Source organism: Xyrauchen texanus, chromosome 4, assembly GCF_025860055.1.
Source record: "Xyrauchen texanus isolate HMW12.3.18 chromosome 4, RBS_HiC_50CHRs, whole genome shotgun sequence".
Classification (NCBI taxonomy): Eukaryota; Metazoa; Chordata; class Actinopteri; order Cypriniformes; family Catostomidae; genus Xyrauchen; species Xyrauchen texanus.
The window spans coordinates 24,468,399-24,495,785 of NC_068279.1; the positions used below are offsets into that span (position 1 = coordinate 24,468,399).

The 27,387-nt window shown below is 37.3% G+C and overlaps 2 protein-coding genes across 2 annotated transcripts in view; both read left to right on the forward strand.

Moving 5' to 3' along the window:
- Window positions 1-11,617, forward strand: part of LOC127643173 (allograft inflammatory factor 1-like) — a 53,978-nt gene extending 42,361 nt beyond the window's left edge. The window contains exon 6 of the mRNA XM_052125770.1: window positions 9,712-11,617. Within this exon, the coding sequence (XP_051981730.1) occupies window positions 9,712-9,799 (88 nt within the window). The 3' untranslated portion in view covers window positions 9,800-11,617. The remainder of the gene's footprint in view (window positions 1-9,711) is intronic.
- Window positions 11,618-17,758: 6,141 nt separating this feature from the next.
- Window positions 17,759-27,238, forward strand: gfm2 (GTP dependent ribosome recycling factor mitochondrial 2). Its single transcript, XM_052120005.1, has 19 exons — window positions 17,759-18,029; window positions 18,154-18,235; window positions 18,342-18,387; window positions 18,486-18,583; window positions 18,693-18,818; window positions 19,461-19,549; window positions 20,206-20,294; window positions 20,423-20,483; window positions 20,565-20,750; window positions 20,933-21,013; window positions 21,134-21,282; window positions 21,737-21,877; window positions 23,389-23,488; window positions 23,742-24,008; window positions 24,213-24,351; window positions 25,264-25,443; window positions 25,531-25,646; window positions 25,730-25,912; window positions 27,039-27,238. The coding sequence occupies exons 1-19, from the start codon at window positions 17,994-17,996 to the stop codon at window positions 27,165-27,167; spliced, it is 2,298 nt and encodes a 765-aa protein (XP_051975965.1). The 5' UTR covers window positions 17,759-17,993; the 3' UTR covers window positions 27,168-27,238.
- Window positions 27,239-27,387: the final 149 nt, after the last annotated feature.

Sequence of the window (27,387 nt, forward strand, 5' to 3'; positions counted from 1 at the left end):
TCGGCCAAGTTTCGTACGAAAGTTTTGCATTTTATACTTAAGCGACTGTTTCCATCCCCAAAATCCTGTCTTGGATCCCAGCTGCCCCAGACATGGATGGGCCCTTGTCAAAGCTGCTGCTACCTCTTCACACTGGTAGTCTTTTGGATACTTAGTGTATTTCATCATTTCTTGCGCAAGGCCATCAAGGATGACCCCTTTTAGCTTTGGGCCAGGGTTGAAGTATGTTCCATTGGTCTCAAACTCTGTGTTTTTCTGTTGTAGTTCAAATTCAGCTTCATAGGTGAATTTAGGGACTAGCAAAACATTTGGCCAGGAGGCCAATCGTGAGGGCCGAGTTTCTGGGGATGAATGTGGTGTTGATGTGTACAGCGTATCATCACTGCAGGATGAGGCTATTGACGAAACAGGGGTTTCAGGCTCTGAGCAAGTGGTAGCCGAGGTCTCACCAAAAGAGTCTATTGTGTACAAAGTGATGCAGGGCTCCACAGGTGACAAGATAGGATTACAGATTATTTTCAGTGTGCTTTTGTTTTGAATGTCAGACACTGAAGTTAGATTCATGAACTCATTAAAATCAGAATCCATGAATTGAATCCGGAAATCCTCTTTCAATTGAAAGAATGTCTTTATTAGCACATGTAGTTCTTCCACTGATGCCGGAATTCCATAAGGTAGGTGCAGTTTTCTAGAGTCAGACGCGTCACCAAAAATGATCCGAAGGACAGCTGGATTTGCCATTTTGGAACACCTTTAATCTAGAGCAGAAAAAAGGGAAGAGGACAAGAAACAATAAATTAGTTATATTTGTGATTTAAAAAAAAAAAAAACAGAGATTATAAGTCTGGCATCAAGAGCTCATACTATTTTTGTTTAACAATGACACTTACCTTTAACGATGATGAATCTTTTCAACATTACCATACGCAAACCCTGAACCATATATTCCACAAGGGGATAAGGGTCCACCAAGTCATCAAGTTCAATTAGGGCAACCTCTCTAGTGGGTGAGTCAGACAGCTCAAAACCCCCATAATGCTCCCTATACCAAGCGCATACATCTTTCACTAGAAAACACAACTTCTCCTTCAGAACGCACAGCTGAATGATCTTATTAAATTTAGGCAGTCCATCTACAGATTCATGTACAATAAGCATCCCCTCACTGTAATGTATACCACTGCAAGACACATTTTTTGCTATATGAACTTCAGTCACATCTGGGTATCTCTGGTTCAGAGTAGACACTACTCCTTGACTAAGGACATCAACAGGCATGATTGAGACATCTGTGACCTCTAACAGTGATTTCTTGAGACTAGAGGAATGTGTGTGGTAGGCAAGCATAAACTGGTGTTTAATAGCTAGTGAACGAGTTATATTCTTAAAGCAATTCGTATGACGTGCGACCTGCTTGAAGCTATGTTTAGCCTCAAATCTCATAGTCCACAAAGCAAGTAGAGGTCCAAAGCAACAAATCATTTGTGGATAATGCTCTAAATAGTGATGTTTTGGTAGGAGCTTGATGTCTGGAAAGAGTTCAATATAGCGGAGTCTGTGATCATAGATTCTGGCATCAAGATATGCAAGAGTTTTCTCTGTATGAACAGGAGTCACAACCAACTCAACTATGTCCTTAAGATCTATAATTACCTGCCATGCTGGCTCACCTTCTGGCAAAATGTGTCCAATCAATAAGGGAAGAAATCTGAGCAAGGCCCAATTTTCATGTGCATTGCCACCTATAATGTTGCTAGCTTTGAATAAGCGTGGTATTGGATGGGGGCGATTTGGTTTTGTCCCCCCCATTTGTACGGAAATGTCTGGATCAATTTGTTAAGACCATCAAGAGTAAAGTATTTTTTGGAAATCAACAAACTGATACAGCGTGCTAGTTCAACGGGAACAACACCCTCAAAGAGGTCGTGCACAATATCAGGAGGATAGCCAGTGCTTGCATGAAAATGAGAAAGGTGGTCTGTTAAAACGCACTGTTTTTTGACACCACAGCAAATAGTTGTGCAGACTGGACATGAACATCATGGAGGTCTCTGGTTCTGAGTGTGAATGCACCTGATTTGACATCTTTAGTCTGAAAACCTGCATATGGACCCACCAGAAAAACTCTCAACAAATCCACCTATTCCGTGGGCTCCAAGATTGTCAGCGCTTACACACTGAACAGTACCTTTAACAAACTGACCAAGCTGAGAAACAAAGACACCATGCTGTTCTAACGTAACCAAATCTTGCAAGAGAGGCTCTAAAACTTTTTTATAGCCATAGGCCTTCACATCATCCGATTTGCATAAAACAGCCAAATAGATTGAGTTTAGTTTTGAATGGGAACCTGGTGGCAAATTACCTAAAACCCAGTAGACACCACAGAGTTTGTGTTTCTTTCGAGATGTCCCAAGAGGGTTACAAATCTCAAAATCATCCACATAAAGATTTACTGCTATTCTCAAACCTTCATCAGACAGAAAAGGATTTTGTTTATAGTACTCACCATCTCTTATGGTTCTGTACTCTTTTGACCAGATAATAGCTGGTTTTGTTGAGTTTTAAGGTGTTCAAGGACAGCTTGATGAGAGAGCAAATTTTGCAAAGATTGTAATATAGGGATGTATTGAAATGTCCTATTCCTCTGGGCATCTAATATATACTCAATTGGCTCTAAAACCCCAAAATGAGAGATATAGTACTGTGCACGTTTATACGCAGTAGCAAGAGGGCCATCCTTTGCAATAGCTATTCCCAAAGGATTGGATTTGCATAGAGCAGTTGAAACCTCATCCACTACTGATGGAATTTGTAATTTTCAACTTCAACTTGTAATTTATGACTCTGGAATACATCCGAAACAACAGATTTTATGACAGGCAAAGATGCTGTACTTAAAATGTAGTGCAGTTCAGAAAGGACCTCATCAATAACCACCTTTGGAATGTGAACAATATTTTCTAATTTTAATAAAATGCAACCAATTTTCTCATCAATAAAATTTGGCTGGAACAATTCTGCAGCATCATCACAACTTAATGTTTCATTTTCAATATCTGCATCCACAGACTCTGTAGGCTCATCTGCACAATTGATTGATTGACGAAACTGACTTGTACTGATGACATTGGCTTTAAAATCTTTCAGTGAATGTTGGTTATGTTTCCTGTTTTTGTGTGTGTTGAATGTACTATAAACATTACTTTTAAATGTGCATCCTACAAACATACAAGGAACCGTTTCATCATGCCTGAGATGTCCATTTATGTGTTGGAAAAAAGCTCTTTCAGTTGCTAGTTCTCTGCATGAGCACACGTGACACTGGAATGTAGACCCTTCTACTGGGTTTGGACCTTGATGTTTTCCATGACTTTTGTATGTGTGATTTAATAGCTTACTCCATGTATTAAAGGTACAGGGGCAATCGGTGTATGTACATGGATAGCGATAACTGCCCCTTAAGTGCCCATGAACCTGCCTAAAATGTTGCAACAACAAATACCTGCTAGCTAATTGCAAACTGCATTCTTTGCACTGCCACATTCATAATCATAAAAAGGAGAATAAAGACAATTAGCACATATCACATGACAATGATGCAAATCAGTTTGTGCTAGAATTGAGCAAGTAATGTTAGTCTTATACCTACCATTAATAGGAGGTTGCCGCAAACTGCTTTTCAACTTAAACTGCAAAAGATGAGATGCATATATTAGAGGTGTGAGCAATGGAGGAAATACTCAGGCAATGTAACCAAATAAAAGTAATTATTAATTATAGTCAAACATGTTAATACATTGGTTAATATTGTAGGTTGAAGTAGAGCACCTATTAATGTGAATGATTAAGTTTTAACATGCAATACAGATACAGATTTAAATACCGTGACTTTAAAAAAATCTTAAAATTAAATAATTAAATAAATTAACCAAAGCAGTCAACGTGACTAACGTTGAAGTACAAAAGTAGCACTAGCTAACCACCATAAGGTAACGTTAGCCAGCAACTCCCTTCAACTTTGAAGAGTGAAATTAGGCTCGCTTAACTGTTGCACACATTTTGGTCAATATTACTGTATTAACGATAATTGACAGTAAGATACTTTCTAATCAACTAAAACAAATGAATACTTACCAAGTAGTGGATATTCGCCTTTTATGTAGTCTCGTCCACCAAACGTTGCCTTGGCGTTGCACTAAGAGGATGGAGAGATGGGCGAAAAGAGCGCGCTGTCCCGCACATGCGCAAAGGGTGGTCCCGTCTGACACTTTTTTTTGGCGATCCAACGTAAATCAATCTCATAGGTGGAGCTATTAATTTTCAGTTAAACCACTTAAATATATATACATATGATCTTAAATAGATATATTTAAATAAAGCAAATTATATTTAAATGTGTCACCTCTAAGAAGGGCTTGAATCATTTTTTTGAGTGTACCTGCAGAAACCCTGAAAAAAAAATTGGGAATCCAATTGAATATTGCACAATACTGAATTATTACTGTGGACCCAGTCAATTATATGTCATTATTATAGAATACTGAATTATCATAATTCATTTGAGGATTAGAATGTGTTTTATAAAAAAAATTGATATTTCTGTCCCATTCACCTGGAGCTTTTACTTTGAAACTGAAAGTGCTGAGTGAGTGTTGTTTACAATGTTCTGTATCTGGTGAAACACTGTCATCTCCTTCTGTGTTGCCTTTGTAGATTTTTATAATAACTTGTAGCAGTTAATGTTTGGAATGGCGTGAATTCTAGAACATGTAGTTCTTTCCTCTCACAAAGCATGTTAAACGCTATAAAATGCTAAAAACAAGAGCCCATAAGCCCTGCACAGAACAGCGCATCAACTGATTATGCTGCAGTGCACACGTACCATGTTTATCTGTCTTTAATCAAAATTTTTGCAGTTTAATAATCACATATGACAATATCGCCATTTTGGTGGTTATTTTGATTAATTGTGAAGTCCTAAAAGATCATGAAATTAGTCTAATGGAATTTGCCCTTTATGAAACTCAATGACACCCCAAAAAAACACATTGAAATTTGTACAATATTGCTTCATTTTATATCATATCATCAGCAATATCGTCTATAGAGAACTTAAGATAGACGAGCCATTTAAAAAAAAATGACCCTCATATTCTCTTATAGTGGTGGTGAGATTAAACTTGCAAAAAAAATACTATTTATATTTATTTATTGATATATTTTTAAATAAACTTTCTTTTTTTCAGTACTTGTTTTGTTTGTTTTTGGTTTATTGTAGATGCACCGATTGCAATTTTCTTGGCCGATTCCGATTATTTTGCAAGCGTGACCTGCCGATACCGATTTTCTTTCTAAGAGCTATTATTGACCGCATATACAAACAAAATCTACCTTCTTCAATGCAACATTTTATTTTCATAATAAAATAAATTATTAAACATTACAATTTACAGGATCTTCTCTCACTTAAACAACTCTCAAAATAAAGTGCTCTGTGACTGGAAAGAGGTAGAAATAACAATTAACTGCAAATGAGTTGCTTTATAAAACAAATGTCATTTTCCGCTATTTTTATAAATGGACCTTTTTCTCTTTATTACTCGTCTAACAAAACGATTCCAAAGATCTGAAAAACTGAAGTGTCCAATACGCTCAACTTACGTTAGATGTCCAAATATCAGTTGTAAAACGGAGCACTGCTTCGGGATGGCTTGTAACCATACCTGTCAACACTCCCGTTTTTCCCGGGAGTCTCCCGTTTTGTTATTTCTCCCCAAAAAACTCCCGTAATTTGTATGCCCAAACCACGTTATATGAATAATCACATCAATATATTTTTCCAAGGTGGTCCAGTTGCCAGATCTTGAATGAAACGCATCCGACTCACACAATCGACACATCATACACATTAAAAATCATTTATGACCTCAACCTGGCAACCTACAACCCAGTTGTGCTGTTAATATCTGCAGGCAGTAGACGCGAGATGTTAAATCAAGCATCACTGATAGAGGGGAGGAGAAGACTCAGCCGGTGCTCGGTGAAAAAAACAAAATATACATGTACATTTAACAACAGCTGGATGGAAGAATTTAATTTCATATCCCGAAGCCATATCGACAATGCCCACGCTTTTTGCAATTTGTGTCGCACTGATTTAAATATCGGACACGGTGGGAAAAATTGCGTTACTCAGCACATTAAATCACAACGGCACAATTTGTATAGTATATAGCCTGCCTCTGCCATCCAGCACCTCACTTCCCCTCACCCGGATTCGTGTACCCAAATGTTGAAAGATAACAGGCTGCGTGTGTGACATGACACGAGATTAAACAACTCTGGCATCGCGACGCCGGAAAGTACCTCCTCCTCTGTTTGGAGGAAATGTATCCGATTTCTGAACCCTCTGTCCTCAACTATGGAGAACGGCTGGTCATCCAGGGCCATGAATTCCATAATTTTCCTCGTAATTGCGTTGGTCTTTTCGCTGCTCATTCCAAGGGATGATAAGAGAGGCTGCTGACTTGTGGCTGGCTCTGAGCTCTGGCTAGCTTTAGCCGCTTTCACTTTTTAGCTTCTTTTTTAAAATGGGCATTTTCAGCTGGGTGATGGTGTTTTAAATGTCTAATTAGGTTTGTTGTTCCGAAAGTTATTGTGGCGGTTCCCCCACGGTTTACTTTGGCCTTACAATTATAACACATTTCAAACTTTATGTATTCTTCACTCACTGTGAAGATCTTCCACGCCAATTACATGTTTACGTGTGGCTGTGATGTTATTGCCTGCGCCGCTGGCAACAAAACAGACCGGCTTGGAGTCGGAAAGACGTGAGGCTGACCGGCCAGTCACCGGTCCAGGGGAGCATGCGGAAAATCGGCTAATTACGGTCCCTGGCCGGTCGATCGGTGCATCTCTTGTTTATTGGTTTGTTTATCTTGTATTTATGTTGTTGTATTTCCATATTTTGCTCTAATAAAAGACAAGGAAATGAGTAAGGGAAAAGGAAAAAAAAATAGCTGAGTTAATGGCTCAATTTAGTTCTATGATACATAAATGCAAACTATTTCTATAATAGATAAACAATGCCTGAGTATTTAATATACTGTTCTACAATTATTTATAGATTGATGTCATTTAAATATATTATAATAGTTTATATGCTGTACTGTATTTCATTTATTTTATATATGTACATTTTGCATGTAATCGTTATAGTTAATACTCTTATTGTTATTGTTGATGGGTTAATAGTGGTGTTAGTATTGATATTTATATTATTACAGAACAATTTGTCCTCCCTCCCACCCGCCTCCCTTATAAAGTCCAATTCCAAAAACATTCCATTTATACACTTATAATTTATATACTTCATTAACTGTTTGGGTCTGGCGACTGTTCTAATGCGGTCTGTGGGTGCAGTTGGCACGTCTTATCGGCATAGGCATTACCTGTTCGATTTTTGGTTTGCCTGGCCCCTACCTTTGCCACCTCTGCCGGCGGTCCCTTCTCTCATTTTAACGTGACCGTTTCGGAGTGCTATCTGGGTTGGATGTGGTGTCTCTGGCTTGGGAGCTAGCTGGTGCACACCACGGTTCCACTCAAAGATTACAATCTAAAAAGGGCAACCAAACAATGATTTCTGGTCACCTACAGGTTACAACCAGACCAGGTGAGCTTGATTTGGAGGTGCCTATCGTGGTGCCCCAGTATCCTTTGTGGTGGAAGACATAGCGGAGCACAGAGGCTTAACCTTTGGTATGGGATTTGTTTTGCCGGCGACAGTGGAGGAGGTGCCGGGTGATCAGAGTTAGGGTTAGTGTCTGTGTCGGCGGTAGTGGAACGGCTCCCAGACCTAGAGAGTTTCGTATATCGGCAATCATTTTATTGACTGGTCTAAAATTTCATAAAGCTGAGATGATATTATTATTACTGCTACTACTACTATTATTATTGTTATTATTACTAGTATTATACTACTACAACTATTATTATTATTATTATTATTATTATTATTATTATTATAACTATGATTGTTCCATATCTATATCACTCAGTTAAAATCTATATCTTTTTCTCTTTCCACAACATCACCAGAAAAATTTAATTAATAATAATGATTATTATGTGACATTAAATTAACCTATTCCTTAAACGTATCAGTCACAGTACCTGTAGACACTACTATATCTATACATCTATAATTGTGTTTGTTTTTGTGTGTGCAGTATGTCACAAAAGTGAGTAAACCTCACATTTTTGTAAATATTTGATTATATCTTTTCATGTGACAACACTGAAGAAATGACACTTTGCTACAATGTAAAGTAGTGAGTGTACAGCTTGTATAACAGTGTAAATTTGTCTAAACCGCTGGCAACAAAAGTGAGTACACCCCTAAGTGAAAATGTCCAAATTGGGCCCAAAGTGAAAATGTCCAAATTGGGCCCAATTAGCCATCAGCGTAATATCCATAATAAGCATTGCTGCAGAGGTTGGGGTTGGGGGAGGGTCAGCCTGTCAGTGCTCAGACCATACGCCGCACACTGCATCAAATTGGTCTGCATGGCTGTCGTCCCAGAAGGAAGCCTCTTCTAAAGATGATGCACAAGAAAACCTGCAAAACGTTTGCTGAAGACAAGCAGACTAAGGGCATGGATTACTGGAACCATGTCCTGTGGTCTGATGAGACCAAGATAAACTTATTTGGTTCAGATGGTGTCAAGCGTGTGTGGAGGCAACCAGGTGAGGAATACAAAGACAAGTGTGTCTTACCTACAGTCAAGCATGGTGGTGGGAGTGTCATGGTATGGGGCTGCATGAGTGCTGCCAGTACTGGGGAGCTACAGTTAATTGAGGGAACCATGAATGCCAACATGTACTGTGACATACTGAAGCAGCATGATAACGACCCTAAACACACCTCCAAGACAACCACTGCCCAAGAGGCTTAAAGCAGTGCTGACAAATTTTGACACTTTGGGCCCAATTTGGACATTTTCACTTGGGGTATACTCACTTTTGTTGCCGGCGGTTTAGACATTAATGGCTGTGTGTTGAGTTATTTTGAGGGGACTGCAAATTTACACTATTATACAAGCTGTACACACTCTACGTTGTAGCAAAGTGTCATTTCTTCAGTGTTGTCACATTTTTGACAAATATTTACAAAAATGTGAGGGGTGTACTCACTTTTGTGAGATACTGTATGTAGGTGTAGGATGTAGGTAGGCATATAAATATATATAAAACACAATTATAGATGTATAGATATAGTAGTGTCTACAGGTACTGTAGATATATATCATGTGGCAACACAACAATATGTGTGTATATATGTGTATTTGTGTGTGTGTGTCTCATTGGTGTCTTGTATAATCTGCTATGTCTTGTTAATTTGTGTTTTGTTCAATAAAGAAAAAAAGAAAAATACTTGCAAAGCTAATATGGCATTCTTTTTGTTTAAATGTTTCCAATAGCTTGATGGATGTTAAACAACTTTTTTGTCCACTTTAAATCATAGTCCTAAATCTTAAGTGGCAGGTTGTTTTGAATCCATTGTGCACTGTGTGTGTTCAATAATTTGGTTTCAAATTCCTGATGTGTAATTTAGACTTTGTGGTTGAATTTTTTTTTTTACCTTTTGCTGATTTGTGTATCTGTGTGGTTTTTACTGAAGGCCAAATTTTTCTCTCCTCTCTCCCACAGGGTTATGATGTTTGAAGATAAAGCTAATGGGACCAGCTGTAAACCTGATGGGCCGCCACCCAAACGTGACATCACCAGCCTTCCATAGATCAGCTGAGGAGTGGAGATTGATTTGAAAAGACCACCCTGCATTTGCAAATCCGCCCAGTTAACATTAGGGGCTAGGATTAAATAGCCTTACCTGCCATCTGTTGCCAAGACCCTGGGAAAATCTTAGTTCAAAGAAGGACAAAATGGGGGAAAAAGAGAAATGTCAATATAAATACTGTGAAATAGTCAAAGCGCAAAGTAGCTTTTTATAAGTAAACAAATGTATATATTTATATAAAAAGGGTGTTTTTGAATCGTGTTTATAAGCACAAATCTTGTCACCAGTGAAGTTATAGTAACGTTTAGTGTGTAACACTGCAAGTGTACGGAGTATAGTGTACAGGATGACACCATTTTAGGTAGCAAAATAGTAAGACACATTTTTAGAATTAAGATTTTTCTTCAAATTTCTAGTGTGCTTGTAATTTTAAACTATATTTGTGTTTGCTAGTTCAGTCTAATTTGCAATTCATTCAAAACACTTGAAGCATTTTTCAACTTGTACTAACTCTACTCACCGTCTCCTGTAGTGTGACATCATAGATGTGTGTGGGGCTGTTTTGTTTTAAGACTCGGTTAGCGCTCGGCCAGTTGCCATGAAACAGCTTTTGATTTAGGTTGGTGTTCTAACTTATCTGGTGTTTCTAAATGTAGGATTTCCTTTTGTGTTTTTAATATTTCTTTACAGGAAGGTAAGGGAAGGGAGAATGTTGGGATTTGTGGGAGGAAGCGAGTCACAGAGAGAAAATAAAGAATTAGAATATTTTCATTCATCAAATTTGTTTGCTCATTCCGTTTCACCATATTTAACTTTTTTTCCACACTGTCTTCACACTCAACCTGTATGTGTGTTGTGTGGCTTGTCTGAACTGAATGACTGTAATCTTACTGTACTGTAACAGCACATTAACAGTTAAGCACATACATTGTACATATATGCTTTGAATCAGATTTGTCAGGATGTGCTTAATTCTCCTACTTATAATTCATCATGGATAGATGTGTCTTTATGACCAGCTGCATTTAAGATCCCCAGGGATCTTTGGTCACTGTATGGCTATGAAACCACTCTTTCCAAGTGCCTCACTCAGTTTGATGTAGCAGATGTTTGAGTGAAGATTGAGTGAAGCATCTTTGAAAAGGATAATGTATGTGGGGGATTATGCGTGTATGTGCTTGGAATTTATATTCTGAGTTGCATTTTCAGACATTCCAGGAATGTCTTTGTGTGGAGTCCTTGGAAATCTGTTTGGCTTGTTTTAACTCAAGCAAGCTTAAATGTTGTGTGGCTCTACTGAGATTTATGTAGTGCTGTTGTCCTCTTATTCTTTTATTTTCCACTTGCCTCAAGTTTTCTATCTATAAAATCAGTTCCATGTGATGTTTTGTGAAAGGCAAGCCCTATTGCGAAGTAGATTTTTTTTTATTATTTTTTTTTAGTTTGTTTCACCGAGTCTCCTTTCTGACTAGGAGTAAGATGAGGTCATGACAGATCAGTCACCAGAAGAGGCTTTCAGTTGCATTTCAAACTCTATATGCAAACAAAACCACTTTTATTTGTTTCTGTCACATGTGATGTTTTATGTGTTTTATTTTTGTGCCTCTGTTCAATTGTATTTCATTGACTTTTTATTTTACTCTTAAAATAAGTTGCATATGAATCAATGGCTGCACTGTATTGATATTTATTAGAAATTCTTTTTTTTAATGAGTTATTAGTTTTCTCTGTCAGCGTATTAATTAGTGGAGGCATTTTTAAAGTTTAAATTTTTTCCCCCTTTTTTTTTTTTTGCAAATACCAAAGTTAGTAAATATCCTATTGTTACACTTAAACTATTAGTGGGGCTCTTTTCTTGTTTCTGACTTAAAGGTTTATGACTGAAAATAGCTTAATAACCAAAATGTCTTGATGAAAATGGTTTTATCAAGGGATAGAAAATCTCATTATACAAACAATTGAAGTCAATGGAACATCCCCACCAGGATAGTAAAAACAAATGTGTTGATGTGTGCATATGTTTTAGAGAAAACAACAGTGGTCATGAAGTGCACAATAAATGTAAAAACAATAGCAAAAACAAAGTAACAATTTAGAAAACACAACACCAAATCCAGAAAACATTAATGGGACACTTTATAACAGCGAGCAAGGGACCGTCTATCACAAACTGCATTAAAATGTCCAAGTGATTCAATTCAATTGATTTGCATATTCTAACACTTACTGAAACAGCATTTTCTCATTCTAAATGTTGCAGTAGACTGCCAGCGTGATAACTCGCTTTCTACATTTGAAGTCAGCATATCTGGGATCTCAAAAAGCCCCAAATCCATCTGGATTTAACAAGAAACCAAAAATCAAAAACTCATCCGAATGCGTATTACCAACAATTCCTGGATATAAGGTCAGTGTTCCCACAACATATCCCAATATACACAGATGGATCCAAATCTGGACATCAAGTGGCAGCAGCCTTCGCAACAAGTCAACTGTGTCAAGACATATGCAACCCTGTCCAAAGTTCAGTTTTTATTGCAGAGGCAAATACTTTATTACAAGCACTGTAGTTCATTGAGACTGTTCCACAGAAATCCTTTTTAATGATAACTGAATCCAAATAATGTCTGGAAACATTGGAGTCTATAAAAAAACGAAGATTTTAAACAAATTGTCATCTCTGGAATCAAAGAATTTTAGTATTATTTTCTGCTGGTACCTGGCCACTCAGGAATCTCTGGTGATGAACAAGCAGATAGAGCTGCCGAAGAAGCATTATCCTCAGAACCAGTAAAATGCTGCATTCCATTCACAGACCTAATACCAACATTAAACGTATGCACGATAAACAAATGGCAGTCAGAATGGGATCAGTGTTTAAACAACAAATTACGGGAAATAAATCCTGTTGTTGGGACAAGACATGTATTCCCTTTTAAAGAGCACCTATTATGTTTTTTTCAAATGTGCGTAATTTTGTTTTAAAGGTCTGCATCCAAGGTAAAAAATGAAATAAAAAAAAAAACACTTTGCTCATAATTTAAATTGCAACATTTTCTTTTTTCCCAGTGTCAAAAACAACTATTTCAATTATCCATTCTAATGCATTCATTCTAAACTTTCAGAAAGCGTTGGGATCGAGATCACTTGATGATGGATAGGACATGCAAGGCACACACACCAATTTTTACTATCTGGAGAAAGTTCACCAATGTGCCTATCCTGTCAGAACCCACTATCCATTAAACATGTCTTACTGGACTGTAATGCTTCTACACACTTGAGGAACCTTTATTATTCTGTTGACACTTTTGAAAAGGTTTTTAACCAAGTAAATCCAAGTTTAGTTAAGTTTTTTTTAAAAAAATTCATCTTAAACACCTTTTTTTAGTTTTAATCTTAAATAACTGCTCTCGCCATGAATATAGCGAAATAAGCTGACATGGTGTTAAAAAGGAAAGAAAGGAAAAAAGTCAGCATGTCCAATTATGAGTGCAGTGTTCAATTCTTTTAGTGGAAAAAAAATGCTGAATTTTACCAAGATATTCTATTAGATGGCCTATCCTGATTTACTCTAGGAGAGATTTTCCCAGGTTGTGGAATTATACAGTATTAAATTATTTTTGTAAACAATATGTTTTGTTAGTTTATTTTATATAAGTTAGACATTCTCTCCACTGGCAGCCTGCTACAACCTTTGTAATGTAAAAATTACATCTTGATTAATTTTAGTGGTGTTTTTCCTAAAATAATTGAATACTGAATCAATATAATTAGATATACTTGGAAAATCCATCCGTTGGCAGCAACCGGAACAGTTATCTTTTTAAAAAAACATTTAACAACAGCGTTTAAGTTAGAACATGAAAATGTATTGAATGCTTGGATGCCACCAACATTTTTGGGCAGTTTGTTGACTTTAAGATGGACCCATGCACACTAGATGAACCATGAGACCATAGATGAGCATCACCAGGGATGAATTCCGACAAAACAGAGGTACTAATTATTGGACCAAAAAGCTCTAAAAATAAGATGCTAAAATATTATTTGACTCTTGATGGATGTACTGTTACATCATCTTCAACAAAGAAGAACTTGGGTGTTTTATTTGATACCAATCTGTCCTTTGAAAATCAAATTACAAATGTTTGTAGAACAGCATTCTTCCACCTCAGAAATATTGCTAAATTACGACACATGCGCTCTGTTGCTGATGCCGAAAAACTACGTCATGCGTTCATGACCTCAAGACTAGATTTTTGTAATGCATTACTGGGAGGATGTTCAGCAAGATCAATAAATAAACTTCAATTGGTTCAAAATGCAGCAGCCAGAGTACTGACAAGAACCAAGAAATATGATCATATTAGCCCCATTTTATCATCGTTACACTGGCTATCTGTTACATTTTTTTATTAATTAAAAATTTCTGTTAATTACATACAAAGCTTTGAATGGTCTTGCTCTGCAATACTTAAGTGACCTTCTACCATGCTATATTCCATCACGTTCATTACGATCGCAAAATTCTGGCCTATTAATAGTTCCTATAATATCAAAATCCACAAAAGGAGGTAGATCCTTTTCATATTTGGCTCCTAAATTATGGGATAGTCTCCCTAACACTGTTCGAGATGCAGACACACTCTCTCAGTTTAAGTCTAGAATAGAGACTCATTTATTTAGCCAGGCATACACCTAATTCATCCTCCAACCCACAATTAGGCTGCTTTAGTTTAGTCTGCCGGAACTAGAAACGCAGATCATGATCTATAAATATGCAATAAATTCAGTGGCATCTATGCTCATTTTATTTTAGTTGTTTCCCTGTCTCAACCTCGGGACTCCTATTCTGAGGTCACCAGACCCGGCTGGGTACAGCTCCATTCCTGCTACATGTCAGACTCCACTGCTACGTGTCGCTATGTGATGAAGCCAAACATCACTTCAATCTATTACGATGGACTTCAGAGGAGCTGATGCAAACTTCAACCATAAAACATGGGATACTTCATAAGCCATTGCCTTAAACTTGGATTTAGGATAGAAATTGAACTGCGATGCACCTCACTGTTCTCTTCCTACATCACCTCGGTCTATTGATGGACTACACTCTTAAAATGGAATGCATCGACTGTCAATTAATTGCCAACAAACCTCTTCCTCAGCCAACTAACAAGGACAATTGCGTCTATGTGAATTTATGCAGTTAATCCAGGATGGACTTCAAAGACATTAGTCATTAATCTTACAGTTCATACAAAATCTATGTTTAAACACTGACCCTTAACACTTAATTAGTTTAATAATTTTAAACCATGACTTGCACTATACAGAAATAATATTGGCATTATATTCATGATGTTAGACAGAGGGGAACTGGCCCCCACAGTGAACCTGGTTTCTCCCAAGGTTTTTTCTCCATTTAACCATTATTTTATGGAGTTTCGTGTTCCTTGGCACAGTCGCCTTCTGCTTGCTCACTGGGGGTTAATTACAATTATTATTTAATTACTTATTTAAACATGATTCACAATCATATTTTATCAAACTACACAATGATGACTCCGATATTATAGACATTACAGTTTTATTGTCTGTTAATGCCTGATCTTCTGTAAAGCTGCTTTGAAACTATGTGTGTTGTGAAAGGCGCTATACAAATAAAAATTACTTAACAGATCTCCTTCAACAGTTGTGTTCTATTATTTTTGTTTGTCTTGTTTGTTTGAGCCTCTGTCTAAAGACAATGTTCTACAAATATTTCAACAAATTGACAGCATCAAACTGGGAATGGTAAGTTTCTGAAATAGTTCAAATATTTCTGCTGTGACACTTTCTAAACCACTTCACTGTTGTTTTTGTTAACTTTGGGTATTTTGAAATACAGAAGTAAGTTTTGGCTTTACCAGAATGATAAAGAAGTGTTGCCCTTGGTGATCTGTGCACTTCCTTAGACTTCTGCATGACAGATTTAGAAAGAAGTGGCCTTGTTCTCAGCACACAAATTCTTTATACAGAACATGTTTAACGTTATTTTAAAGTTCAGTAAGTAATTATTGCCTCCTCACACTGAAATGGCATGCCCACTTCTGTCTTTTGATCAATATTAGTCTGTTCCTCTCAGTGTGTCACTGATCCATCAAGTCTGAACAACATTCATTTACACAAATTCTGGCAAATTTCACTTTTCAGCCCCTTTTAAACTGTAGGGGAAAGTTTCAAAGAGCTTCATGCTATATAATAATGTATCCTTCAAATTAGAATGATTTGTAAGCATTAGCCTATTGTAAACAACCTAAGGGACAGAGAAGATAACTGAAGATTCAACCATTTGTTTTAATTTTAATGAATCTAACAATTGTGCTTTGTGACCTGTAGTTTTGATAGACCTCTCACTGCGAAGCCAAAGTGACCTTTCCACATTACGTGTGACGTTCATACAGATTTAACCAAAACAGAGAGCACAGGCTAATCAAACATGACTCTGCGTTGACCAGAAGCATAACCGATACATTTATATGGAATCATTATGAATAATACGGGATTCATACTGTACTACTTGAGGTCAGTTGCGACAAATATTTATTGTGTTCGAGTTCTGTCATGATGAACTGTGTCGTCCCCTAGTGGAATACAGCGGTATAGCACATCATTGTTTTCGAATCACTCTCTAATACTACTCTCTAGTATCAAAACAATTCTTGATATGCCAATCACAATCATATTGCCAATCAGGCTTGTTTTCCTCCATTCGTTTGCCTAAGGTGCTATCATATGTCAAATTACTGCTATGCAGAGGTAGATTTGCTTTATTTTCAAATATTTTGTCCTGTACTTTGTAGACTGACAAAAGACAACATGAGGCCTATTGATAATAGTTGCTGTTAAAGCATGATTGTGATGTGCCACAATGAGAAAGCATTTCCACATTGACCTTGTGCAGTGCTTTGTTACAGAAGCAAACATCTGCTTTCATTTGATCTTAGTTTATTCGTGTATCTTATCCAAAGTAACTTGTAGCCTTGAGTTAAACCGACTTCACCGCTGCACTTTATTTATGGCACTAGATCATTTTATTTCTGTATTCTTTTTCCTTCCTTTTTATTATTTTAATACATTTATAAATCAAATGATATATATTTTTTTATTATTACTTTTTATTCTTATTTATTTTTGTTCTTAATTTACTTTTATGTATCTTGTATTTTCTTTATCATCTAAAGCACTTTGAATTGCCACTGTGTATGAAGTGTGCTAAGCTAAAAAACATTTGCCTTGCCTTCCCTAAATACTAACACTCAAGGACACAATGGTGGCATTCTCACAGTAACACCAGTTTCTGGTCACTCGTGAACTCGAGTGCTGATTAGGTGGCTGAGTGGGTAAAGAGTTGATAACTTCGGTGCCTATTGTGTTCAATAATTTGGTTTCAAACCCAAGATTTGTTTTTATTACCTAACCTACACTACTAAAGGTCAGTTGAGGTGGCTGAGTGGGTAAAGCAAAGGGCTGCTTGGTTTTCTATGTGGGTTTGAAGGCCAGAATTGGCTGCAGCCCATATTCTCAAGTTCAGAATATATATCCTCATAAATTGGAAAATGTAATGTTCTGATTAATTTAAATAACAATTCACATTTTGAGATGTAGATCCAAAGTGGCCATATTCCAGTTCTTCCTACTGGTATGTGGGTGTGTGACAATGTGGGTTCAATGCTTCTCAAAACAGTGTCTTCCCTTTAACACAAATGATAAATGGATAGATAGATAGTTTCGAATATTAAACTGTTTATAATGCATTACTTATTAAACTGTTATTTTAAACTGTTACAACGTCAAAATTGTAAAACTGTTGAATCTTCATTACATCGCGCTATCCTAGGAACGTCTTGCCGTTCGTTCGTATTTTTAACGGACTTATTTACAGATGCACCAAATTGTGTGCGTTGATAAAATGTGACCGACTGGAATGGGTTCATGAACTGCTTTTTACAGTTGTCTGTTCAACATATTTTCAGTGACAACATTGTACGAACGGTTTATCTTATCGTATCGTCTGAGAAGTCGGGCACATCCACCAAGTGGAATGATGAATGAAATGTCCAGTCCGGTCTCCGCGTGATTTTGTACATACACATGTCATACTGCAGAACTGAAGTTTTAACTCTTCAATCAAACATTCATCCTGAAAATGCATTTGAGTGTAGCGATCCCCATTCTGCGAGGAGTAAGTCTGTGCTCTTATGTCTGTCAAATGAATGTATAATGTGAGTAGATATATGTAATTGACCCTCACCTGTCTGCCAAATCACAGAATTGACATTATTGACACATTCATTAATTCCCTTCAGTACATCAGACACCTGAAGAACGGGTCCTCGCTGCCATACAGATGGAGAGTGACATGGAAAAGAAATTACAGCTTCTTTCGAGGTAAAGAACATTTTTGCAAGCTGTGGTAAATAAAAAATGTATAGTCTAAGTCTTGTTGATGACATAGCAGACTACTATTCTATCACTGTTAACGTTTTTCTTGCAGATGATGTGAAATCGCCTAGAGCGGTGGTCAACCCAGACATCTCAAAGTAAGACAATTGAGTGTTTAAGTGCTGTGTGTTGAGAAAATCAACAGCTGTCATCTCTATGGTTGTGTAATGATATTTATGATTATGTTCTTGTTTAGAATTCGTAACATTGGCATCATGGCACATATAGATGCAGGAAAGACCACGACGACGGAGAGAATGCTGTACTATTCTGGATACACGCGAGCTCTGGGAGGTGAGACTTTTATGAAGTCATGGATGTGTTTGTACACATTCCCACGTAACCTTTGATTAATCTGTGATTATCTACCTGCAGCATGATGATTTTGTGTTTATGTGTTGAGATGTGGATGATGGAGACACTGTAACTGATTACATGGCCCAGGAGAGGGAGAGAGGGATCACTATCCAGTCAGCTGCTGTAACCTTTGACTGGAAGGATCATAGGATTAACCTCATAGACACACCAGGTACATAGAGGTCATCAAGCATGTTTACACACTTTTTTTTTTTTCAAAATTATAATAATAAAGAATAGTTCCTATTTGTTGTCCCTCTTAAATTGAAATGAGATCTTTGCCCATTATTTTATGGAAACACAGCAGAGTGCAATTAAAGTGTAAAAAACACAAATGTAAAGGTGTATGTAAAATTCTGATCAACTGTATGTATGTGTGTGTATATATATATAAAGCTAAAATTGAGGTTACAGTAAGGCACTTACAATACAAGTGAATGGCCCAGTCCATAAATGTTAAAATGCAAAAGTACAGCGACAAGACATAAACATTGAAAGTGTTAACTTGATTATAGTGTAATTAAATCAGGGATTTATCGGTGTAATGACATTTACCAGATTACAGTGTTTGCTGGCATTATGGCAGCATGACAACAAAGTTGTAATTTTGAGTAAAAATGTACATGGATAAGTCCATTGTAAGTGCCCTACTGTAAGCACAAATTCTTCTTTTTTTTAAATAAACGAGGGACGGTTTGAAATATTTTTGGAGGGAAATCAACATGATGCAACAAATGCTGTTGAATCATCTTAAATTGTATTCAACCCGTAACATTCCTTTAAACAATTTAGTATATTGTCTTTCTTTTCTCAGGTCATGTTGATTTTACTCTGGAGGTGGAGAGAGCTTTACGAGTGTTGGATGGAGCAGTTGCTGTGTTTGATGCCTCTGCTGGCGTAGAGGTCAGCTGGAAATTATTATTAGGGCTGTCGATTTAATGCATTCCATCCATCCATCCATCCATCTTCAACCGCTTATCCGAAGTCGGGTCGCGGGGGCAGCTGCTCCATTTAACGCATTCATTTAGTGCAATTAATTGCCTGAAAATGAACGCATTCAAAAAATGAACACAAAATTCAGTGAAAAGGAATGTTCTTACTACTTTGATACAGTAGGGGGCAGTCAGCCACTTTGTTTTTTTTGTCTAAATGCTTTACTTGTCTATTGTCACAATATGATGTAATGTATCTGAATTATCTGAATTATAAAATCAATTAGGCTTATATATTACATTTAAAATGGTTTTAATTATTCTAAAGAAAAAAGGGGGCCTTTCTCAGTAAATAATGGTATAGAAATGAATTGTGATTAATTTGATTAATCAAATGTATTTAATTCAATTAAACATGTAATTGATTGACAACTCTATAAATTCAGCTTCAGAATGTTTAGAAAGTGTCACAGCAGAAATATTTTAACTATTTCAGAAGCTTATCATTCCCAGTTTGAAGCTGTCAAACTCTACAAATTATTATAAAAAATTGTATTATTAAAAATGTTCTTGTCATAAACAGAATAATTACAGATTGTATTTTTTTGTGTATGATCTGATTTTCAGGCTCAAACCCTGACTGTGTGGCGGCAGGCAGAAAAACATAAAATCCCTTGTGTGTGCTTCCTAAACAAGATGGACAAACCTGCAGCTAGGTAACATTTTCACACTCATTTCTCAGCCTTTCACATAGTTTAGCACATACAGAACATTAACACATTATCTAAGAAGTTTTCAATAGTGACAAGTTTTTTGTCCCAAATTTCACTCTCTTTCCTCCTAGCCTGAGTTACTCTATAGACAGCATAAAGACCAAACTAAAGGCCAACCCTGTTCTCCTTCAGGTATCCTTTGTAACAATTGTAACCAAAACCCTTTTCATTGGGATTTAGGTTATCAGCCCTGATATTTGTTAAAATTTGCAGATCCCTATTGGCTCAGGGAAGGGCTTCACAGGATTGGTGGACTTAATCACCAAGCAGAAAATTATATGGCAGAGGACTTCACTATCAGGTGATGGTCGTGCTTATGAGATCAGAGCCCTCCAGTCCTCAGATGATGTGGAAGTGCTCCAGGCCTTCAATGAGGCCAGAGGAACCCTCATTGAACAGGTTAAGAACAAAACATGGTGTGTCTGATAACAACAGAATATATACTGATACATTTGGTGTCAGTTTGTTATTCGCAAATGGCACAAAAAACTTTACAGAATGTTTACCACCTCTGTCTGTGGTAGAGATTCCGTTGGAACTTGAGTATTCAGATTAATAACAAGTGGGAACTGTTTTAACAGTTAGCAGATCTTGATGATGAGTTTGCTGAGCTGCTGTTGGGAGAGTACAGTGAAAACTTTGATGCAGTTCCTGCAGGGAAAGTAAGAATACACTGGCTGTGTGTACATGTGTTCATGTTTTCTCATTGTTTCTATATTGGTTCTTATACACTTGGCTTTGAATGATACTACTGCATTCAGATTGAGTGTATGTGTGTTCAGTTGCAGGAGGCAGTGAGGAGAGTGACATTAGCTCGTAAGGGAGTGCCTGTATTGTGTGGAAGTTCTCTGAAAAATAAAGGGGTTCAACCTCTGCTGGATGCCATCACTGCATATCTCCCCGCCCCCAATGAGAGGCACCATGACCTTGTGTGAGTGTCAGTTATTCTGCAATAAAGCATTATCATTTGCACGATTATACAATATTTTAGCATTCATTAAAGGTATAGTTCTGAAATGAAAATTTGTTATTTACTTACCCTTATGTGATTCCAAACCCATGTGATTTTCTTTCTTCCATGGAACACAAAAGGAGTTGTTAGGCAGAATGCTAAGGACTGAAAGCCTTAGTCACTTTTCACTTTATTTGCATCTTTTTTTCCAAACAATGAAAGTGAATGGTGATTGTGGCTGTCAGTCTGCCAGACATCTACTTTTGTGTCCCACTGAGGAAAGACAGTCATAGGGGTTTGAAACAACATGATGACAGAATTGTCATTTTTGGGGAAACTATTCCTTTAAGATTGGTATTCAAAAAGATTAACACAGTCATTATGATCTTGGTATCACCCTGCTCTCGGTGTGTTCATGTATGTGTCTGTCCAGGCGCTGGTATAAAGATGATCTGTGTGCACTGGCATTTAAAGTGATCCATGACAAGCAGAGGGGTCCATTGGTGTTTGTTAGAATCTACTCAGGAAGCATGAAGGCGCAGTCAGCTGTGTACAACATCAACAGGAATGGAACGTAGGTTCAACTAAATATTTCAGGAAGTGATTTCGTGACTACAGACTGATCCCTAATATAATAGATCTTCTATACTGAGATAACAACCTCCCAGGTTTTTACCACAGGAGAGAGCCTAGTGGTCAACTAGCATGTTACAACAGTAAGTCACTGTTTGTGGATGCCATACAAATGAATGGGAAGATCTGTAAGACACCTACCTTTCACAAAATTGTCAACATCTTCTCTTCTAAAACAGCAATTTTATTGTAGTAAACTCCACAATTCATAAATTCCAAAAGGGATGTTAAGTGTAAAACACGTTGAAGATTAGCTAGAAGGCAGTCCATTCATTAAGTGATGAGCAGTTTCTTCACATAAGCAGTTAATTCAGCACACTCAAGAATCTCCTCCATAGACCATCCATTAAAAAAAAAACAGCCTCTAGTATCTTCCAAGTGTACCGCCCATAGAATGTCTATGGGACTGCCGTGTCTTGCATTGCTTTGCTAACCTTGTAGGCTCCCCTTGATAGAAGGGCTTGGCTAATATCTCTTTTGGGCTTTTTAATAGGTTGCTATTTTGGATTTTACTTTGGAGTGTTTTAAAGGAATAATCCAGGTTCAAGTTAAGCTCAATCAACAGCATTTGTGGCATAATATTGGTTACTACAAAAACAAATTTCAACTCGTCCCTCTTTTTTGTTAAAAAGCCACAAGACATAAACAATATGTGTCTCAACATGATTTTAGTGTGATAAAATCACTTACTAACCTTTTCTGTGTAAAGTTATAGCCAATTTTACAGATTCATTGCCATGACAATGTTATGCCACCTAACCCTAAAATGACTGTAAAAATGACGATTTAAACAACAGCTCAAATAATACATGAGTTTTATCATAAAAAGTAATGCAAGTGCTTTTATAAAATTGTAAGGTTTACATTTGTGCCTTGTTAAACCCTCCAAAAATTGGTCCCGTTCACTTCCATCTAACTGTAACCTCGATTTTTGTATTTTTTGTTTCTTTTTTTTTTTTTTAAGAAAAAGAGGAATGAGTCAAAATAATTTTTGGTGGTAACCAACATTATTCCACAAATCCTGTATTGAGTCTAACTTGAATTCAACCCGGAATATTCCTTTACGGCCTTTTCACACAAAGTCTGATGTGGCTAAATGACATGAAAAATATTTAGGATTATGGTGTATAAAAATAAAAATAGCAAATCATCAAAGTACAATATTGTGGGCTTGTTCACTAGTTCAGAGATGGATCTTAACTTTTTTTAAATGTCCTGTATTTTTTGTGATGGAAATTCTGACTTGACGTTAATATCATGGTGGTGTCAAACTGTGTACAAAAATAGATGTTACAGTACACACAACCAAATTAAAAAATTATTTGAACAAAGAAAAGGGAAGACACAATAATATGGTGTTGACAAGGAAGTATTTTGACCTGACATTCTTGACTTCAACTAAAAATGTTTGCTTTAAATGTAGAACATTCTTCTGTGTTTTCATTGCTCCAGGGAGAGAATGAGTCGTCTTCTTTTACCTTTTGCCGATCAGCACGTAGAGATCCCTTCCTTGTCAGCAGGAAACATTGCGCTCACGGTGGGACTCAAACAGGTAACGCCACTTTCTCACACAAATTTGGAACATGTGTCTGCCAAAAAAAAAAACCCTGCCAAACATGTTCCACAAGTTGGAAAGACCCAGGACAACGTAACAGCCTCAGAAGGATAGTTCACCCAAAAATGAAAATTCTGTCATCATTTACTCACCCTCATGTATTTCTAACCCATATGATTTCCTACTTTCTACTTTTTTGGAAACATGGTTTGATTCACCAACAGGATTTTCTGTAATTGTGTGTTTTTAGACAGTGACAGGTGACACCATAGTCTCCTCCAAAGCCTCTGCGGCAGCTGCAGTGCGGAGAGCTCATGCGGAAACTGAGAGCGAGAGGGTCTCGCACAGGGAGCGCAACAGTCTGGTGCTTGCTGGGGTGGAAGTCCCTGAGCCTGTCTTCTTCTGTTCTATTGAACCTCCTTCTATGGCCAAACAAGCAGATCTGGAGCATGCGCTCAGCTGCCTGCAGAGGGAAGACCCCAGTCTCAAAGTCAGAACAGACCCTGACTCTGGACAGGTAAAGGAGGAACTGCTAGCACTCATTTGCACAGTGGTTTGAAAACCCCTGTTCTAGATCAAACAAAAACAAAAGCATTGGAAAACCTGTTAATGTAATCTCTCTCTCCTTCTCTTTCTCTCATACACACACACACACATTAATTCGCTCAATCCACAATTCATTCATTTATTCACACATGGACACAAACTCAAACTTGCACAGACAATACTGTGCGGCATGGGGGAGCTGCACATTGAGATTATCCATGACCGTATCAAGAGAGAGTATAACATTGAAACCCAACTAGGACCACTGCAGGTAGCCTACAGAGAGACCATCCTCCAATCTGCATCAGCCACAGGTGAGGCATCAGCCAATCAGTGTCACCAAAGTAATGGTCTTGATATTTTCACAATTAATGCAAACTTTCTCTTCTTCTATGGTAGTTTACAGTAACCTGTAATAGAATCAAATAGATTGTTTATGGTCAAACATTACAGAGAGTGTTACAGTTGTTTCACAATGACTGGTCATCAATTTTGTAAATGTTCTTTTTACTGTTTTTTGGCTCAGGATGGTTATAATGAACTCTGTCCACAGTGAGGACCAGGCATATATATATATATATATTTTTTTTTAAAACAATAAGCATTATGATATGAAACTGAGAATGGAACAGATGTTACAAGTCGTGCCCTGCATCAGAAGTCAAGTGTATCACATGTCAACTGTGCTTAATCAATAGACCTTTTCCACAGACTGTGAGGACATCTTCTGCCACTAAATTTTTCATATTATAATTTTTTTTATATTGAGTGTAAATGTATAACATTATGATTTGTGCTATATTCCCCTGGAATTTGTTGAAAAAAATGAGTTACCATAGCTGTGAGGGGGTTTCTATTAAATGCTGCTGAGAGAGTGGACAGTGAATTTGGCATCTTCTCCACTTAATCCACTGCTCTCTATTTTTTCCTCTTCCGGAAAGTCATTTAAATGTTATTGTGGACTTTGTTTATTGCTCTTGATGCAAATGGGCAACTGAAAATAATATTTACTGTGATCTCCCATTCACCGCTGTTGAAGTTTACCCTGCAATTGAGTGTGAAAAAGGTCTGTCCTGCCGTTCACTTCTAGGTAGTTTGTCTTTGCTGTGCTAAGGATAGGTTTTAGGTATTAGAAATACAAATTCATATATTTCTACACAGCATAAATGATGATGCTTGTTTAAGGTATTTTGCAAGTGCTCTATTTGTTGTGTGATAATTTTTAGACACATTAGATCGTACCCTGGGAGATAAGAGGCATGTTGTTAGTGTGGAGCTTACAGTCCATGCTTGGACGGATTCTGCAACTTCCTGTGACAACAACTTTGAGGAGGAAGTACAAGCCCAGCTCCCTGCTGATGTCAGAGAGGCAGTGGAAAACGGAGTTCAAAGTGCATACCTCCAAGGTAACAGAACTAGTTGCTAGAACTAGTAGTTCACATACTGTATAGATATAAAATGGGTGACCCATCTTCTTGTTCTTCTCTGTGCAGGTCCTGTGTTGGGTTTTCCCATACAGGGAGTACAAACAGTTATCCAGCATGTAGGTTTGGGACCAGGCACTTCTGCAGCCATGGTTTCAGCATGTGTGTCTCGCTGCATGCTCAAGGTACTCAGAAATTTACTATTAATCACTATCTTACAAACATATTCAAATAATGCCACATGTGACTTCACTTTGTTTGTGTGTAGGCTCTGAGGCAGGCAGGAGGGCAGGTGTTGGAGCCAGTGATGGCCCTGGAAGTGACAGTGGGGGAGGAGCATCTAAGTTCTGTGCTAGCAGACCTGGCCCAGCGCCGCGGCATTGTATGCGACATCCAAAGTCGGCAGGAAAACAAGGTTTTGCTGGCTACAGTTCCTTTGGCAGAGATTATGGTGAGTGGTAAAAACATTGCATGGTCCCTTCTAATAAACATGTTTGGGTAGGCCCCTTAATTTCAGTGAAGACAAATCTTAAAAGGAATATTATGGGTTCAATTTAAGTTAAGCTCAATCGACAGCATTTGCTTTACCACAAAAATTGGCCCTACTTTAAAATTCAAAAAAAATAAAATGTGGGTTACAGTGAGGCACTTGCAATGGAAGTAAATGGGGCCAATCTGTAAATGTTAAAATACACACTAGCAACAAGACATTAAGAATATACATGTTAACACGATTTTTGTGTAATTAAATAGCTTTTTATACAGCTCTTTGGAATACTCTATTCTGATTGGTCTGTGGCTCCATCTTATATTTCTCTGTAACAACCGCAAAATAAACCCATTGAGGGTGATACAAGACCTAGTCCTGATCCAGCGTCTCGGCATGGCTACAGACAAAGGTACAGGTACATGGGTAAGGCTACAGCCTCTACCATTAGTCACCAGTGCACCTCTTGAGGCCAGGGGAGTGAGTTTTACACATACTGCACAGCTATCACATACCAGCAGGCTCCCATTAGACTTTTATAAAATAAGTCTCATATTTAGGCTTTTAACCTTTAAACAATTGGCCCTAATTACCTCATTGTAAGTGCCTCACTGTAACCTCAATTTAACTTTATTTTTTAAAGAAGGGACAAGTCGAAATTATATATATATATATATTTTTTTGTAGTAATCAACATTATGCAGAAATACTTTTGATTGAGCTTAACTTGTAAGTTAACCGTAATCTTCAATTAATACTATGGCAGACTTGTGTGCTTCCAACATTTGTGGCAACAGTTTGGTAAGGGCATTTTCAGCTGGAAGTTGTTTGAGGGATCAACTCCCTGTTAATGGCCATGGTTTTGAAATTAAATGGTCTAAAAACACACAACGGTGTGGTGTCTGATATTTTTGCCCATATTGTGTGTCTATATGGTCACTAATAGCAAAATGTTACTGCATTCAATTTATACTGACATATTGATAATTAAAACAAATTACTCTTGCCACATGATTACTATATACTCCACAGCAAAATACTGTATGAACTATGTTGGAGCCACATTTTTAATCCTAGTATTCATCTCAAGGGCTACTCTACTGTTCTACGCACTTTGACCTCTGGAAATGCCACCTTTTCTCTGGAGCTGTCCAGCTATGAGCCCATGAACGCTCAGGACCAGAACACACTGCTCAACAAGATGGCTGGACTGGCTTGAACCTACAACTGTCACCAGCTATTTACAAGTGAAACTGACCATTGTTGTACATACTAACTCTGATTGGATGCAGAATACAAATACTTTAGTCTCTTTGACAAAAGTATTTTGCTCTTTGATTGGAACATATCATGGAAACTAGACTGAACGTGGACATGACACATGCATACCTTGCTCAGTTCCCTTCAGCTAGAGACAAACTTTTTCACGGATGGAAATG

Bases quoted from the DNA above. Each gene is read 5' to 3' on its own strand.
- gfm2 (XM_052120005.1), top strand. From the start codon at position 17,994: ATGCATTTGAGTGTAGCGATCCCCATTCTGCGAGGA. The intron at 20,295-20,422 runs GTAACATTTTCA...CTTTCCTCCTAG, and splicing joins ATGGACAAACCTGCAGCTAG to CCTGAGTTACTCTATAGACA. The intron at 25,444-25,530 runs GTAACAGAACTA...TTCTCTGTGCAG, and splicing joins TCAAAGTGCATACCTCCAAG to GTCCTGTGTTGGGTTTTCCC.